The sequence below is a fragment of the Paramormyrops kingsleyae genome, chromosome 8, assembly GCF_048594095.1.
Source record: "Paramormyrops kingsleyae isolate MSU_618 chromosome 8, PKINGS_0.4, whole genome shotgun sequence".
NCBI classification, from domain to species: Eukaryota; Metazoa; Chordata; class Actinopteri; order Osteoglossiformes; family Mormyridae; genus Paramormyrops; species Paramormyrops kingsleyae.
Window position 1 is genome coordinate 11,454,798 of NC_132804.1, and position 16,623 is coordinate 11,471,420.

Consider the following 16,623-nt stretch of genomic DNA (forward strand, 5'->3'; position numbering starts at 1 on the left):
TAAGCATAAATACATTTGAATTAGCAACTGGACATTTTAATGGTCTATAAAAGTTTAATTTTAAAACATTTCCATGATCCAGAAACACCAAGACACCAAGCAAAAGCATTTCACAGGTTAACAAAATGTTCAAGTCAAAGAAAGGATTTTAAAATTTTAAAAACCACATTGTCACAAACTGGAATCCTACAGGGTTGTTAATAACACATCTGGTGTTTTACCAATCTAAGCGTCGATGCCATGCAGATCATTCACAGTAATTAAAAAGGAAACACTAATACAGCCTACCATCTTTTCAGTGCCATTTGAAGTCTTGAGGGCGATACTTGGTAGAGGAAAAGCAGCCATTGGAGAGAGTGAGTGGGTTAAGAAGAGGCGCCTCTGCTAGGAAATGTCCGACCTGGCATTTAGCCAGACGGGTTCCTGAACTGCTGCTGCTTCTGTGAGCTCCAGTCACTGTGCTTTAAAAGTACTGGGTGGTTGTTACCCCAGACTGTGCCTGTCTGTGCTCTAGCCAGCCACACGGTGCTCTACTCTCTCTGCTGTGAAATGTGCTTAGCTACCACTGTGCTTCCAGTGCCTGACTGCACTGCGTTTAGGAATGAAGTGTCGCAAGTAGAGCTGATGAGAGCCTGGATCTGGCTGGACCAGCTTGTACAGGTGCCCGTTCCCCCTGTGTGCGGTGCTGATCCACACGCCTCCTGATGCATACACACATATACACTGTGACTCTCCACAGTATCACAGGTCTACATGTCTATCAAACCCAAAGCCTCCCCCTTCCCACTTCAAGATGGAGTGGGGGGGGGGGGGGTATCATGTATTAAAAGACTGCCACGCAAATCCTTGTCCAAGTGCAGGGCCCCTTTGCTGGGCCTTTCTGTAGAGGATTCACGGTGACAGTACTTGTGCCTTCCCCCCCTGCCCGCCTGTCCCCCTTCTCGGTCCTCCTCAGACAGTAGTTACTGAGAGCAGTGGGTTGTACACCTTCTTCCCGTCGGGGGACCGCGTGCCGTGAGCCAGCAGCTCCTGGATGGTGATCCAGTTGTCCAGGATCTTCCTGCTGCGCTTCTTCATGCTTCTCCTCTGGCTAAACTCCAGGATGCCACTGTCCTGCTGCGCCCCCTGCTGGGCGGGCCGGCCGTCTGCATCACGCTCGCGCAGACATTCTAGGCGGCTCTGCATCATGAATTCACGGCGGCGCCGGTACTCGCGGGCACGCATCAGCTGCTGCTTGCGCTCCTCTTTGCTCCAGTAGCGGCCCATCTTCATCTCGCTCACGGCGTCGTCGTCCGTCGTGGTGCCGCTGCGCTCCTCACGGATCTTCATGGCCCGCGCCTTCAGCAGCCGGTCCCTCACGGGCCGCTTAGCCACGTAGCGCGAGCCGTCACTGCGCACCTTCACTTTCCACTCCATGCGTGGGGACCCCGGCGGTAAGACCATGGGTAGCGGAAGGGGGCGCAGTGGCGGACCAAGGTCTGTGGGCGGATCAGCCAAGTCCCTCCAGGGGCCTGTGGGTCTGCCTGCCACATCCCCTGCCCCATGCTCTCTGGCCTCTTGTCGGTCAGGGGTGCCCTGTAGCTGTCCGCATCCCAGGAAGCGGTTGGGCATGCGCTGGCGGCGGCTGAAGTAGGGGCTGCTGGTCGGGCCATGCCCATTGGCGGGGAGGCTCCCTCTGTTGGCACTGTCCCGGGACAGAGATCGGAACTTGGGGACGGGGCTCATATATCCATTAGCGCTACTGGAGGCATGTGCCTGGCTGGCTTCTCTGTGCTGGCCTGGTGTTCGAGGTGGAGGGGTTTCGGGGGCGCCAAGCTCGTCTATGGTGACGGGGAGGGGTCTGTCCCCGCCCTGAGGCGTGCTTCGGCAGCTGTCGCCCCCCGTGTTGTAGGCGCTGGTGCTCTCCTTGTCTGAGCGCTCCCGCTCCGGGAGTTCGTTGATGTCCGACAGTTCGTGGTGTGCGGGGCCATTGCCCGCGGCGACGCAGTCCTCGTCCTCAGCCGGCCAGGCCCTCATGCAGCGCTCTCGCAGCTGCTGCATCTTCTGTGCACGCAGTACGTTGCGGCACTTAAACTCGAGGTGCCGCAGCTCCTCCTCCAGCAGGGCCAGCTCCCGCTGCGGCAGGCTGTCGGCATGGCTGCCATAGACACGCCGGATCTCCAGCAGCTCGCGGTATCGCTCCCGCTCCTCATCCGTCAGGCCGGGCATGGGCATGTGCGCCCCAGCCAAGGCTCCACCTTCCAGCCCAGGCAGTGAATCGGCACTGAGGTGCAGGTCACGGCTGTATGGCGGTGGCAGCGTGCTGAACTTGCGCGCACTGCCTGGCGTGTTTGAGGCACTGGTCTGCTCGTCAGCTAGCAGGTCGTGTTCCGAGGACTCCTCGTTGCGAGTGCTCTCGTCCGTGCGTCCCACGCCGCTGTCCAGCTCCTGGCTGTTGCTCAGGGCGGTATGCCGCATAGAGGGACTGTCTCGTGGGAGAGGCCATCCCCGTCGCTCCGTCCCCACAGTACCCCGCGCCCCCGCTGAGGGGCTGCCCTTCCGCAGCCTGTGAGGGCTGGCCAGGTGGACGCTAGTGTCTAGGACTTGAGCCTGTACTACTGTCTGCAACTCCAGCTCCAACTCTCCGTCATTCTGCGGGAAAGAGGATAAAAAGGAAGCCAGTGATTGGTTAGGATTCAGAGAGCCCTGCTTCTGTGATTGGATCAAATAAATTCAAGAACGAGTAAAAGAAATACGGAATAGTGTTTCTGAAGTTGGTTGGTGTATTTTTAGTAAGGGGGGTAGGGGTTTTTTTTTCGTCAAGTGTTAGGCTGCAGATAACGGTGCGACTCTAAAATTCAGTTTGCTTGCAACCACCAGAGGGCGACAGACTCCCAAAGACACTGTGCCTGTTACTGGTCCACTTGCTAAATCAGGAGTCTGGTTTCCCAGCAGCCATCTGGCTCGTGGGATGTGGCCACTCTGCCAGGTCTCACATATTCACCCTTCATCATCCATCCTGCTCAAAATGTCTCCTCCTCGGCCCCCCAGTACCGCTGTGGTGAGATGTGGAATATGGCGCGTGAAACACAGATGTCAGTGACGTACGAACGGGACGTGTGTGGACCTGCTCCCTATGTCACACCTATGCCCCAGCTGACAGACTGGCACAGCATCAAATGATGTTTTAACAGTCCCACATCAATCCTAACGGAGTCTGAATCTGCCCCACAGGCTTCGTTAGGGTCTGACTGATTGGGCGTTTAATTGGAATCGCTCTGAGCTCCCCGACAGCCTGAAGGCTCTCCATCTCTATTCAGTCATTCTTCCAAGCTCCTTTTGTTTTCGCTGCTTATTTCTCTTCATTTCATTCTCCTGCCATTTTCTGCCCTGCTTGTCTGTCCACTGGGAATGGGGAGGAGAGGGCAGCAGAAGCAAGATCACCGGATCTCCAGTCAGCCACAAAGCGGCACCGTCTTAATGAGGCAGAGCAGTCCGTCACTCTGTTGGGTAATATATTACCTTTTAATTACATCACAAGTGCAAGCACGCCCAGTTGGTATTTGGGGTATCTACACAGGGCCACCAGAGGAGGTGTGATTATCGACCCGTCACGCCATGTCACATGGTCCCACCCCCCGGCCGCTTCAGCAGTAAATGCGGCTGGCGGCACATCAGGCGGGGGGAAGGTGGATACCATGTGTCTCCCTGGAAAAGTGACCTTGAGGGAACAAAGGAATTGTGCTCTCCATTTCCTTGCCTGCCCTGAGCACCCCGTCGGTCACCGACCCAGCGCATGGTACCTTCATCATGTCACCGCTGGGAGGTCACCTGTCAGTCTGCCAGCTGTCACTGGCCTGCTAATGATGCCCTGTACAGTGCAGATGTAGACATCCCGAGGCCTGACCACACCATCCCTGCCAGGCAAGGGCTCTCCAAACAGCTTACAAACCTGGCTGTTGTACCAGGCAGTGATATGAGTGGCAGGTGAGGTGACTGAGTGGAGATGAGATGTCGCCCCACAGTGGAGAGGATCCACAGACTGCCCCCCACAGTTGTCTTCACCTCTGTGTCGGGCCGGGCCAGAAGTAGGGAGATGTTGGTCTGGTCCTCTTGGGTCAGGATGGCCACAGCCTCCTCCCTGTTCTGTACGTCCATCCCATTGATCTGGGGGATGGGAGACAGGGCAGCAATCATTACCCATGTGGATAAATCACCAGCTTTATCTTCCCTAGTGTTGCCAGAGCACCCAGATTTCAATCCTCACGTTTCAGAATAAATTCCCCTGATGATGGGTTGGAATCTGCACCCTATTTTCCTGTCTGGGGTGTGACCCCACCCCCAGCCCAGCGGAAGCCCCTCTTCTCCATACCTGTAGTATTCTGTCTCCTTCTCGAATCCGCCCATCTTTAGCAGCAATGCTGTTGGGGTTGACCTGGGGAGGGGGTGTCCAACAATTATACATTAGTTCATTGAGGTGGGGGGAGGGGGTAGGGGGCTCACAGCATAGAGTGAAAAGACAAAAAAAAAAACCCTGCTGAAAATTCACTGGCAAAGCAGCCAATGAGTGCAGTGCATCCTGGGAGTTGCAAATACAACCTGATCCTGGTACAAGGATGGCAGGGTGACACTCCTCACTTTATACTGTTAAAGCAGCAAGCAAGCTTTTATCAGACCTCCCCCACGTAGATCCCCAGGTCCTCCTCATCATCCGTGCGGTAACATACAGTCAGGCCCAGCTTGTCCTCCTGATGGGATTTGTACAGCTCCACCTCCTGGCATGGAAAAAAAATGATTTAAAATGATCTTCCAATTTTCTCAATTACTAGTTCATTTTTTTTATCATCTGTCACCTTTGAGGGTGTTTGAATCATTTTTGCATGCTGAATTGAAACAGGATGAATGATTTATGTGTGAGGGAGGTCAAGGATTCTGTCCTGAGAGGAGAAGCAATATGTGGTGGGGAGAAAGGTCCAGAAGACTATGGAGAGGGATACTCACCTCGTACTCCAGTTCGTCCTGTCTGTCGACCTCATGCTGGGAGATGTCGAAGTAGTCGTTGGCCTCATAGTACTCATGCTCTAGTGGGGGGCTGTGAAAAATGAAAAGAAGGGGGTTGGAAGACACTGTGGGTGGAGGCAGACAGGAAGACGGAAATGCAGAGAAAGGAGGAGCGACGGAGATGCTGATAGGAAGAGAGAGAAGGAGTGACAGACGCAGACAGACAGAGAGAGGAGGAGCAACAAAGACATAGACAGAGAGAGAGAGAGGAAGAGCGATGGAGATGCAGACAGAGGAAGAGAGACAGATGTAAACAGACAGAAAGAGGAGGAGCGAGGGAGATGCAGACAGGATGAGAGGGGAGGAGCGACAGAGATGCAGACAGGCAGACAAAGGAGTAGCGACAGAGATACAGACAGGCAGAGAGGAGCGACGGAGACGCAGACAAGTGGAGAGAGGAGAGTGACAGAGCAATGGAGACAGATAGTGAGGTGGACAGACAGAGGGTAGGTGGAGATGTAAACAGTGAGATCTGGGGAGAGGGGAAGTCTGCTCTGACACTCACAGTTCACACAGCTCGCTGGGCTCCAGGACCGGTGGCAGGGGCAGAGTCTGCAGGTGCCCCCCGCGGCCGAGGGGCAGCACATGCTGGAAGGTGATGTCCGTCTGGGTGCCGCTGTCCACGCAGCTGGCCATCGGCACCGTCGGCACGGCAACATTCACCGCCGGCCCGTTCCTCCGGCGTGGCCCCTTTCGCGGGGCCAGCGGCACGCGAGCAGAGCGCAAGGCCTCCGCGGTCAGCTCCTGCGGCAGGCGGGATGCGTCCTTCCTGTGCACCTGGCCAGGGAAGACGGGTGATGTACACGGTATGAGGGTTACAGCACCACACAAGATAATGGAGGACAATAGGAGAGAAGAGTAAGTCCAGATTTAACCAAGTGCTCAGGCTGCTGGGGGGAGGTGGGAACACTTTGAGATTGGCCAGAGTGTGAACTGTCCGGACACACCCCGATATGGGGGGCACCCCTATCTTCACATTTATGCACCCCCAACTTCACATTTATGCACCCCCAACTTCACATTTATGCATATCCTGAACTTATGCATGAGGGTACAAACACCACGGCTGCTTCATACTATCCCGCACCGTGGGAAACAATCGGAATTATCCGGCATTAATCCGTCAGTCCGAGGCCCATGGCCAAGGCTATGAGACGGGTGGGCTTGCGAGCAGCCGCTAATCCGAGTTCCCAAAACAGGACTTGCATTAATATTCATGGGCAACGCAGGAGTGTGGGGTTAGCCCCCTGGCACCCTCGTCTGCTGCTCTCTCCGCTGAACATTAACACCTGGCTTCCCCGAGCCAGCCCGGCACCACGGTGATATCGCAGCCTAAACATTAAGCCTTAAGGTGAAGGCGGCTTCCTGATCCACTGGGGCGTGAAACCACATCAGACTTCCTCCACAACACCGCTGTGGTTTGAATGAGGTCCAGGAAAAGAGGCGGGTGGCAACCCCACATCAGACCCCCCCCCCAGGCCTGCCTCAAAGGACCAGCGCTTAGCTTTCCCAGGTACAAAGCCCCCCCACACACACTTTCTGAGCTGACGGGAATACGTGAGGGGGGCGGAGTCCCAGTTCCAAGGTGCTTAGGGCCAACCTTACTTCCCAGTAGCAAGAGAGAATTTCTGCCACTGCCCCCCCCCCTTCAGTTGGAGAAATTATAAATATGACTAAAGTCAAATATGTCTAGAGTCAGTTCCCCTGATGCAGTGATTTATTTATGTAACTGCTTTCTTCCTAAATGTCAAAGCTGGCCATTTGATGTTTGTTCTGAGCCACCACCTCCGCCCCCCCAGCCCCTTTGTTGACGCACAGCCATCTCCAGAGGCAGCCTCTCTGCAGCTGCTGGGCCTCCAGAACGCGGTGTGTGTCGGCTCTGGTCGCACGGCGGCACTGAGAGTATAAACCGCCCAGGCTCACTCTCAGCCCCGACTGCGGCTTCCTGTCAAAACGCTCCCAGCCTGTACCTCCCTATCCAGCTTGCCACTGGATGTGTTACTGTTTTCCCCTTCTAATGAACCGGAGATGGGGCTTGTGTTTATGACTTATAAATAAAAGGCTGACTAATAAAGGCCGGCCTAGCGGATAAATATTGTGTCAGCCCAAATACCCGCCTCGGGTTCTGTAGACTACAGGAAGATGCCTTTCTTAAGGCTGTGGAGGCGTATCCATTTAAGGGTGCTGGGAGCGCGGGGGGGTCAGGCTGTGCTTTGCTATTCCCGTCACACCTTCAGTGCGCGAGGCGACACAGCAGGTGGTCTGGGGGCGGGGGTGTCCGGAGAGGGGGAATCAAGGCGGGGACGTGACAGCGATAATGAAGGGGAGACCCAGAGGAGACCAGGCACAGACGCCCCCCAGGACGGCGCTGATGAAGTGCCTTTCTACACTGATGTCGGCTGTGATTTCAGTTCATTTCAGCTACTCCTCAGATCTCACTTTGACAAAACACAGTGGAACGAATGAGCAAAAAAGCACGAACACGAGCAACTCGGAGGGCCCACTTCCTTTGCGACGTGTTAAACATGCGATTTACTGCAGTGTCGTTTCCATGTTTACCTGCCAAACTTTGTACCGCGTGACCTCTCCGTTGGTCTCTGGTTTATCTAGAACGCAGAAAAGTGAGTACTGTGTGTAATGGGGAGCAGCTGGGTTTCTGAAGCCCCGTGTCAGCGCCCCCCACGCCCTCATCACGCAGAGAGAACCGTGCCCATCATGCGATGCCCACTGCAGCCACAAGCAGCTCATTACACCTCAACACAGAAAACGAAAGGGGACTGTATGCCTGGTTTCATTGTTACATTCTACTTTCTTTTTTTTTTCTTCATTTCAAACAATCCTGGCTGCCCAGCAAATGTATTTCTGCGGCTGGAGTCAAGGGATTGATGAAGCCCTCTGGTCATTTTCGTGTTTTCTCCATGTTAATTATTTCATGGTACCACCGAAGCTGCCGTCTGCAGCATGTTTATGCAGACAGTAGTGTGGGGGCGGAGCCAAGACAACCTGGTGCTGCACCTCATGAATATTCAATGACTGAGCCTCGATTGGCAGACAGGGTCTCAGCCCCACCTTCCCCATAATTGGCTAATTGTTTACATCATGTGCTGATAATAAAGCACATGAAGCCCATCTATTCCAGAGCTGCGGGTCCCAGACTGAGTGCTGACTCAATGGCTTTGTTTTAGGGTATGTTATTTTGATTGTGGCTTTATAGTCTGGACAACTGCAACAATATCCCCACCCTCTCCACCCCCCGTCCCTCTATACCTTTCTCTGTTTACCTCCCCAGCCTCTCTACACCTTTTTGTTTACATCCTCACCACTTTACACCTTCCTGTTCACATCCTCACCCCTTTTACACATTGTTGTTTACATCCCCACCCTCTCCACCCCCCGCCCCTCTATGTCTTTCTCTGTTTACACCCCACCCACTCTAACCTTCACATTTGATTTAATTGCTTTTCCACCCGCTTCTCCCACGACATCAGCAGAGATTAAAATTTAAAGTCCAAAAACACATCGACTTGCTTTGTGCCAAATCGCTGTAAACTCCCCACCCTGGGAAAAGGAGCCGCAGACTCAGGCACCGCACCTGCGTCTCCCAGCTTTCATACCCTCCCTCATCTGGTGCATTCATCTCCTACAGGGGAAAACAGGCTCCATCTATCATTCCTGATCCACACCTGTTTCCTGCTATCCACCCTCCTCTCCTGTTGACCGCTGTCTTTATATTACTCCTCCTCTCCTCATCCGTTCTCTCCTGTTTCCGTTCGCATTGTTCTCCGTCGTCCCCCAGCGCGAAGCTGGAACGGCTGAAAGAACCAGTCCCTGCAGACAAGCCCAACCCTGCCTCTGCCCTGCCGTCCACTTAACCTGTAGACATGCACAGGTGGACGAAGAGACACATGGCAGTGGGCAGCAGGTCGTCACGGCGATGTCTGGGTGTGCACTGTAAATGCAGACAGGCAGGCAGAGTCCATGTGGATGGCGGCAGCGCAGCGTGTGGACGAGCGCCGAATAGAGAGAGCAGACGTGTGCGGCGTGAACCCGAGAGGAAAGCCATGCTTCTGCGGGGGGGGTAGACCTTACAAAGAGAGATGCATCCTCCTTTCAGGAAAATGACTGAACGGGAATGCAATCCTCTGATGCACGTCTAAGTTACTCAGGGAAATCTGGGAGCCATGTTTAGGTAATTAGAATGCGGAGGGAAAGGCGTAGCTGCCCGTATGCTTCTATCACGTCAGTGAGTCACCAGACTTACGGGTCTGTTTATGTGGCTGGAAATACACACCTGCTTACACACATGTGTGTCTCCATGCCTATACATAGAATCTGTGCGTGTGCGTGTGCGTCTGTCTCAGTGCGAAACAGCACATTAGTGTCCTTAATGACTTCAGTTGCCATGGCAATGGTATCCCACTGAGACACGTTCTACACTGCCCAGAGAGAGAGTGAGAGAGAGAGAGAGAAAGAGAGAGAGAGCAAAGGCCGGCAGACAGATGGAGAGGTAGATCTGGAGGCAGAAGGAGGATGGCAGCGTACCTTGTTTGTGCTCACTGAGCCGCTCCGATTCTGTCGTGCCAGACGAGTGTTTAAACACATGTGCCGCTGTGTGAGCATGTACACTCAGCCCTCGTTCTTAAGTGTCTTTGCACAGTAAGTAAACTCATAAATGCTGAGATAAGACTCCCTTCATTATCCATTATGCAGAGATTTTTTTTTTTAATAGTGCACTTTAGTGACCCAAACCCACAAGTATGGGGCTTAAACTCACAAACTTCAGGTTTTGAGTGTTTAACAGATTCGTATGATATGAAAGATCGGAAACAGGGCCTGCCCAGGCGTTTTTTTAATTGATTGGCATCAGCGATCACAGCCCGGTCCAAAGCTTGGTCTATTTAATTACCCGTGTCCGCCCCATTTACGTCAATTTGCGCAGATTGTAAGCTTCCGTCACACGCTGCAGTAAGCCTGAGGCACAGGGTTTGAAACTACAAAATATCATGATGTCAGTCATGTGGAAATTCTTTAAATTGGAAATTCTGAGTAGCCCAATTGTTGTTTGCAATGTTTGCAAAGCCATTCTTTTCGAGAGGATGTAGCAAAAGCGCATTGTTTAATAGAACTAATCTAATTATTCACTTGCAGAAATAATGTAACAAAGAATACCGTGAAATTATGAGGCTTAGGCAAACGGAGAAGCTACCGACGTCGACTTCATGTGTATGTATATTTAAATATTTATTAAAAGACTGGATTGGGACTCAGATTTGGCAGGTATAAATATTTAGTAACGCTTTACTACTCAGTTACTACTCAAGTACAAATCATGAACAAAAATACATAAACCGTTATGCTTGATTAAAGATTAACAAACATGGAATCGATACGTAACTAACATTTTGTTTCTGGTTCATTAATACATTAACTAAGAGTATACTACATTATTTGTGCCCCCGCAAGTAAAGGTAAATTTTTATTGGATCATAGGTACCAAATAAGTAGATCAGGATTAACAATCTATGTATCTTAAGATGACTCACACATATGTCCAAATGAAAAGAAAAGTAAAAGCTGCCTGGTGCAGCTCTACGCCATAAATACGTGCCGTGAAAAAGTGCTGCAGCCATCCCAGGCTCACACATGTGTCCCAGTCTCATTCTCACACCTAAAAGTGCAATTATCCATCCTATTCCTGCATACATCCATTTCGATGTACGTTCTGTCTCTCCGAACGGAGGCCTAGACATAAGTCGAGGACAGTCTGTGATCAGTTTCAAATGCCTGGCTGAGATGCTCAGCATTGAGATGTTTTGCAAAACAGTATTAAATCACACGTATGATTCCCCACGTGCCAAAGGAGGCTGGTCAGCAGGACGCCACGCTTAGAGCTTCAGCTCAGACACTTAAGGATGATGCTGAACACCTTGAGGACTAAATCAGCGCCGCGATACGCTGGGCTGCCTTGCTCATGACCCTGTGGAGGCCTCACGGCCCAGCGGACAGGAGGAGCGATTTCCGCACAGCAGGGCCGCAAAGTCGCACCTCCTCATACGTGGCCATGGCCCCCGCAGACGCCCCCGCCCACCTGAAAGACACGCTGCGGCCTGGGCAGATGGCCGACACAGATACATGCACCCGGCAGCCTGGCCGCAGGGGGCACAGTCGAGCCCCCCCCCCCCCGCCAGTTAAGTTTACACGCCTGAATGTCCCTGTTTACGCGCTCAGCTCCCCTAAGCATACGGCTCACACTGAGCTTCCGCAGCGCCGACGGCAGATACGATGAATCAATTCCGACGTACACGTGCGTTCTTGTTCTCAACCTACCGGAAGGATCCGGAACCTTGCACTGACACTCAAATCGCAGATTTGACGAGGCTGCCAAACTTTACTTCCAGGACAAATGCAAACGGTGCCCCCACAGCCGGAAAGCTCCATGATTGTACACCACCGGCTTCTTCAGCATCCCTCACTGCTGCCCTCTGAAGGGCAGAAATCAATTACCCCTGACATTCAAGGGCACATGCAGATACACATGTTCCCATCCCCTCCCTCAGCCTGATTCTCTCCACCCGTTTTCTCGCCTCTCTTTTGTACCATCTCCAGTATTTAAGCGGGGGGTGCAGTCTTCCCGGCGGGCTTGATGGAGCACAAACCGTCAGTCGTCACGTCTCAGACAAAAAGCAGCCGCACACCGGCCAGGCTCCAGCAGAAAAGCCTCAGGGAAACAAAATGGAGACCCAGGCTGTGCTTTCAGGCAGGTCCAAGGCACACTGCAGGTCCCTGAAGAGACCCTCATGTTGTTCTCTGAAAGCACTACAATCCACACTCCAAAACAGACCAAATATCCTTCATTTCATTATGCCTGGCCCACAATCACACACATAACAGGGAACCAGAGGGTAAGAGAATTAAATCACATTCTGGCCTTATTGGACTTGGTTTTTAAATATATCTTTCTAAAATATCGTAAATATATGTTTACATGTAATGCAATCCTGCCGTTCATAGACTCACTGGGTCCTGTTTTCATAATCTCTCCTGCTGAACCTGTAACCGTGGCAACCAAACATGGTTTTTGTCCTAATCTTTTAGACTAATACACTTGAGTTAAATCCTAAATCCTGTTGTGTGTAGCAATACAAAATTATATAAATAACAGGTGTTCAAAGGTGTTATGTTCATTTGAACGACTGAAATTTTTACAGTTGGTCCACTGCTATATACTTACACATGTGTGCGGATGCATTTTCTTGCTAATACATAAGCACTTGCAAAAGCTGACACAGCTGTTTTGACTGCATTGGGGGCACTTATTGTATATCTCATTGATTATGATTAATAAGTGCTCGCTTGTGTGCACGTTTTGATTCGCGCCAATGGTTGTTGGCGATCCAGCCTACTGTGCACGTTTCCATTTAAGCCCATTATGCTGGTTCTGCACAGCTGAAAGGGTGAATGAACTCGGCAGAGGCACAGTGACAGGGGACAGAGTTATCAGGGTGCCCCTGTGACCCCATGAACTCTCAGCATGATCTTATTCATTCCACCATGGTCGCCCTGTGGTCATTCCCTGCTGACTGACAGTGCCATCTCAACAGAGCGGTTCACCAAGAAAGCATTACAGCTGGCATACACAGGGATGGCAGGGAGTGGAATCACACAGGGAGAGCGGCCTGGGAGATTGGCAGGGCCGCCTCATGAGCCAGCCAAGGCGAGAAGGGAGAAGGAAAGGGAACTGGAAGGGAGGGGGACAAGAGGAAGGAATGGAAAGCAGAAAGGAAGGAGATAGGAGGAAGGAAGGAGAACCAGGAGTGGGTGGGACAGGAGGAAGGAAAGGGGCAGGAGGAAAGAAAAGGAACCAGAAGGCAGAGGGACTGGAGGATGGAAAGAGAACCAGGAGAGAGAGGGACAGGATGTAGGAAAGGGAACCAGAAGGAAGGTGGACAGGAGGACGGAAACAGAACCAGAGGGAACGGGACAGGAGGAAGGAAGGAGAACTAGGAAGGAGGTGGACAGAAGGAAGGAAAGGGAACCAAAAGGGAGGGGGACAGGAGGACAGGAGGGTCTATCTCACCTGGAACGTGACTCTGCATTGCTCCTCTGGTCTCTGAACCACACACATGTTGCACCCCATGGTGCCCTGCACTGTCGTCTCTCAGCAGAGGTGTGGAGGGACCCAGGGAAGCCACAAGTGCGCAGGTCACAGGGCTAAACAGCCATACAGCTCACACCCTGTCTGTAGCTCTCTCCTTCTTCCCTAGCAGGTGGTCAGAATCCAGCAGCAATCCCAGCAACCAGGAAGGAACCTCAGCACTTCCTCTGCAGACATCTTCGGAAAATGATGCTGAACATCATTGCCAGCTTTTAGCCTTCTGTCCCGTTTCTTGGGCCAAAGTTCTTATATTAATCTGCACTTTCCTTATGAGCTGGTCACAGAAGATTATTCTTGTATGAGTAAATTTAATTAAAAAGGCAATACATTCATGCAATCTGAAGGATAAAGGAGAGTTCACACTCAGCGTAATGGTATGTTCACTGAGGGTGGCTCACTTTTCGCCAATGAAAAAATCTCATTGTGCTGGAGAAAGACAGGAAGCTGGAGCTGGAGTAATGAGCAGCAGGGGAAGACGACATGTCCTCAAACAGCAGAGTGAGCGTACATAAGGACGCCCTCCTCCAGCAGTCTCAGCTTTTCCTTCGTGTCGATGGATATGTTCTGTCGTCCCTGTCCTACGCCTACTTTATATTCCCGGTTCTCATTCCTCAGGTGAACCTGTTTTGTCTCTTATGCTTGGCCACGCCCTCAATGCTTCCAGCACATTCTGTAATACTAGGCTCCGCGAGTCCCTTCAGCAGCCTATATTTTAGCTCAGACCATTTCAGCTTTAATTTCCTTCCTCTCCTGATGATCTCCCATAATCCTCAGCAGGCTTCCCACAGACTCCGTTTAAACAGTGAGCCTGAATCCCATGTGGCTTTGAAGGGGTTAAGAAAAGTTTCTCCAGAAGCCGCTCCTCCTGGGTCCCGGTGTGATTTCAGTCCCTCGACTGCTGTACTCCTCCTGTGTATCAAAGCCACTGTTTCTGCATTTACATGACTCTGTACCCCAGTGCTCTTCTGACGGCAGGTAGACCGTATGTAGACGTAACGAGGTATCTGCGCTCCACCTCGACAGTCCTGAACGAGACACGCTCCCTCAAGGGCCGCGTTTGCGGCGGAGCACGTGTCTCCTCTGTACTGTCACGCTTAGACGGTTTGGGGACAGCAGTGGGCCAAACCTTCCCAGGCGGCACCACCAAACAAAATCAATGGGAGGGAAACTGATTTTCAGCCTCCTTCCTCTGCTTATTTAATGTCAAAACTGCCAACAATATGCAGGATGAGCTTCTCACCTGTGGTCCTCCTTCTCTAATTTAATTACAATCCTGGTGAGATGGTACCAAAGCTGCTGCTTCACCTGCTGAAGTAAAAAAAAAAAATTGACTAGAATTCAATATCAGATTCAGCAGGCTGCCCCTCCGAGCTCATGGAGGGGGGGGCACTTCAGACTGTGGGCTCGCAGCCAGCAGGGACACCCAGAGAAAAATGCAGAAATGAGCGTTATTTAATTACTCACGAGGGCAAGCGTTATGAGCGCTTTCATCTTCTTGCAGAGACTGCAGTTTTGCCTGCGCCGTGCCCCGTCCGAGTCTCACAGGTGCCGTCCCGTCTCTCCCATAGGCATTCTCCCGTATCGCCCTCGTTAAGCGTTAACATCATCCCCACACGGCATCTCATCTGCTCCGAGCCACACCACCGTTGTCGGCTGTCTTCTCAGGAATTAAACGCCTGTAAGGTAATTGCCTTCCTTTCACCATGTTCTTGTCTGCTCAGTCTTCAGCCGGAGAGTTTACATGAAGCCAGTGAACATGCTCTTTCAGCTCAGAGCACACAGGCAGAATCACAACAATCCCCGTTTAAAGCTGCCTGTGATTTTTCCGCTCTGCGGGAGTCCGGAGGTGCGTGGTAATGCCGTGCGGCACGGAAGGCTCAACGCAGAGCAATTTAACGGGTGCCAGACCGCGGGCACAATTCCGTGTGGTTGCGTGGCACGCGGGCGCCTCTCCAGTCAGCTTCCACTCCTTCATGAAGGCACACCGCCCTGTGCTTGAGGCTCCCGCTCACACTGAAGGCAGAAAGCGATGCAGGGGGGTGTGGGGGGGGAGGCACACCACGGCTCAGAGGCAGCCTCCCAGGGGTCCAACATCCTTCATTCCTCAAGCTCGCAGAACGCAGAGGGATCAAGAAGTCAGTGATCATCCAGGACCGACGAGGGAGGCTCCATCCGCGTCCGCTCTGTCCCCCCTCTCCGGGAGCACATCTGTCTTCCTGAGGCTGCTAATTAATCCCGTTCAGCAAGACTGTCAGAAGAGGCAAGCCAGTGCAGGGCTACACACTGCAGCAGCAGCATGCGGCATCAAATCAGCCCGTGAAGAAGCAAGTTGTCAAAGACAAGAATCCAGACGATTCGATGATTGGAATATCAGCTGAGGACCATCAGGCACAGGAAAGCAGAGAGAAAGCAGAATAGAATGTAAAAAGGAAGAGGTCTCTCCTGGAACGCGGTCTGTGAGATCCGATGGCTGGAAAATGCCCAGGCAGCTGCTGTGAGAAGACAGCAAACCACGCTGCATGGAGCAGGTCCTATGTTCTTGGAAGAGCAACAGAAACCAGCATTTCCCAGCCTCAACTCCCTCCCCCCTCCCTTTGGCGCTTGCTCTCTCTCCAGCTCCCCCTCTTCTGGTGGGGTGGGGTCATTTTTTTTTTTTGCCATCACCTCCTTTGGCTCCTCCTCCCTCCCTCTGCTATTCCTCCTTCTACTCCTGCACTCTCTCTCTCTCTCTTTCCCCATTTTCCCCTGCCTATGTTTCTGTTGCGGCTGCGAGGCGACATGCACAATAACTCCAGCACACAGACGTCCGTCTGACAGCACCAGACGCTACAGGGCAGGAGTATGTAGCCACGGTGATGGCGAGAACATAGGCTCCAAGCATCCCCAATCTTCTAATCACCCTGCAAGCTTGCAGTCTGAAGACAAAGGGCGTGCGAATTCAGTGCCTGTGCCATGCTTACAGGTTTACAGTCACCAGGAGGAAAAGTGTAAAACAAAAGGACCAGTTTCAATGGGCAACTGGTCAGGGCCAAAAGGTGCACAAGCACCCAGGACACATGTCCGGAACTGGAATTCTGGTTACTCATAATCCTGGGAGAAGACTGACATATATAGACAGAAGAAGGTAGGAGGTTTCCATGGGAATAACATGTATCCATGTAACGCTAACAGGTGTGAGACACTGCAATATGCAACAGATTTCTGCAGGGATGGGATGACTCTTCCCTCTGTAGGCATCTTTTATATTTTTTAAAGTAGATTTATATATTTGTACGTCTTAAAATAACTGTCATAGAAAAACTCATTTTAAAATTATAATGAGCTAGAGATGAATAACTGATCAGTCATCAGAAATGTGTAAAAAGAGCCAGAGAGGAGATGGATCTGTGTGACCAGAGCAGCACGTCTGCCTCCCGGCTCCGACCAGC

General features: G+C 52.1%; 1 protein-coding gene across 2 annotated transcripts; it reads right to left on the reverse strand.

Annotated features, from left to right (window-relative positions):
- Positions 1-40: 40 nt before the first annotated feature.
- LOC111857035 (PDZ domain-containing protein 4-like) lies at positions 41-15,792 on the reverse strand. 2 transcript variants are annotated; one of them, XM_023837482.2, is made up of 8 exons: positions 14,660-15,792; positions 13,118-14,503; positions 5,546-5,817; positions 4,981-5,071; positions 4,656-4,754; positions 4,352-4,414; positions 4,045-4,146; positions 41-2,631 (listed from the first exon to the last, which is right to left on the reverse strand). In XM_023837482.2, the coding sequence occupies exons 2-8, from the start codon at positions 13,175-13,177 to the stop codon at positions 952-954; spliced, it is 2,367 nt and encodes a 788-aa protein (XP_023693250.2). In that variant the 5' UTR covers positions 13,178-14,503; positions 14,660-15,792; the 3' UTR covers positions 41-951. The 2 variants fall into 2 exon arrangements, with proteins under 2 accessions (XP_023693250.2, XP_023693251.2); XM_023837483.2 differs by having other exon boundaries at positions 4,707-4,754; positions 13,118-15,792.
- Between the last annotated feature and the right edge of the window lie 831 nt (positions 15,793-16,623).

Coding starts and splice junctions, on each gene's coding strand:
- LOC111857035 (XM_023837482.2), bottom strand. CDS start 13,177: ATGGGGTGCAACATGTGTGTGGTTCAGAGACCAGAGGAGCAATGCAGA. Junction 4,415..4,655: donor TGGGGATCTACGTGGGGGAG/GTCTGATAAAAG, acceptor CCCCCTCCCCAG/GTCAACCCCAACAGCATTGC. Junction 4,147..4,351: donor AAGGAGACAGAATACTACAG/GTATGGAGAAGA, acceptor CCCATCCCCCAG/ATCAATGGGATGGACGTACA.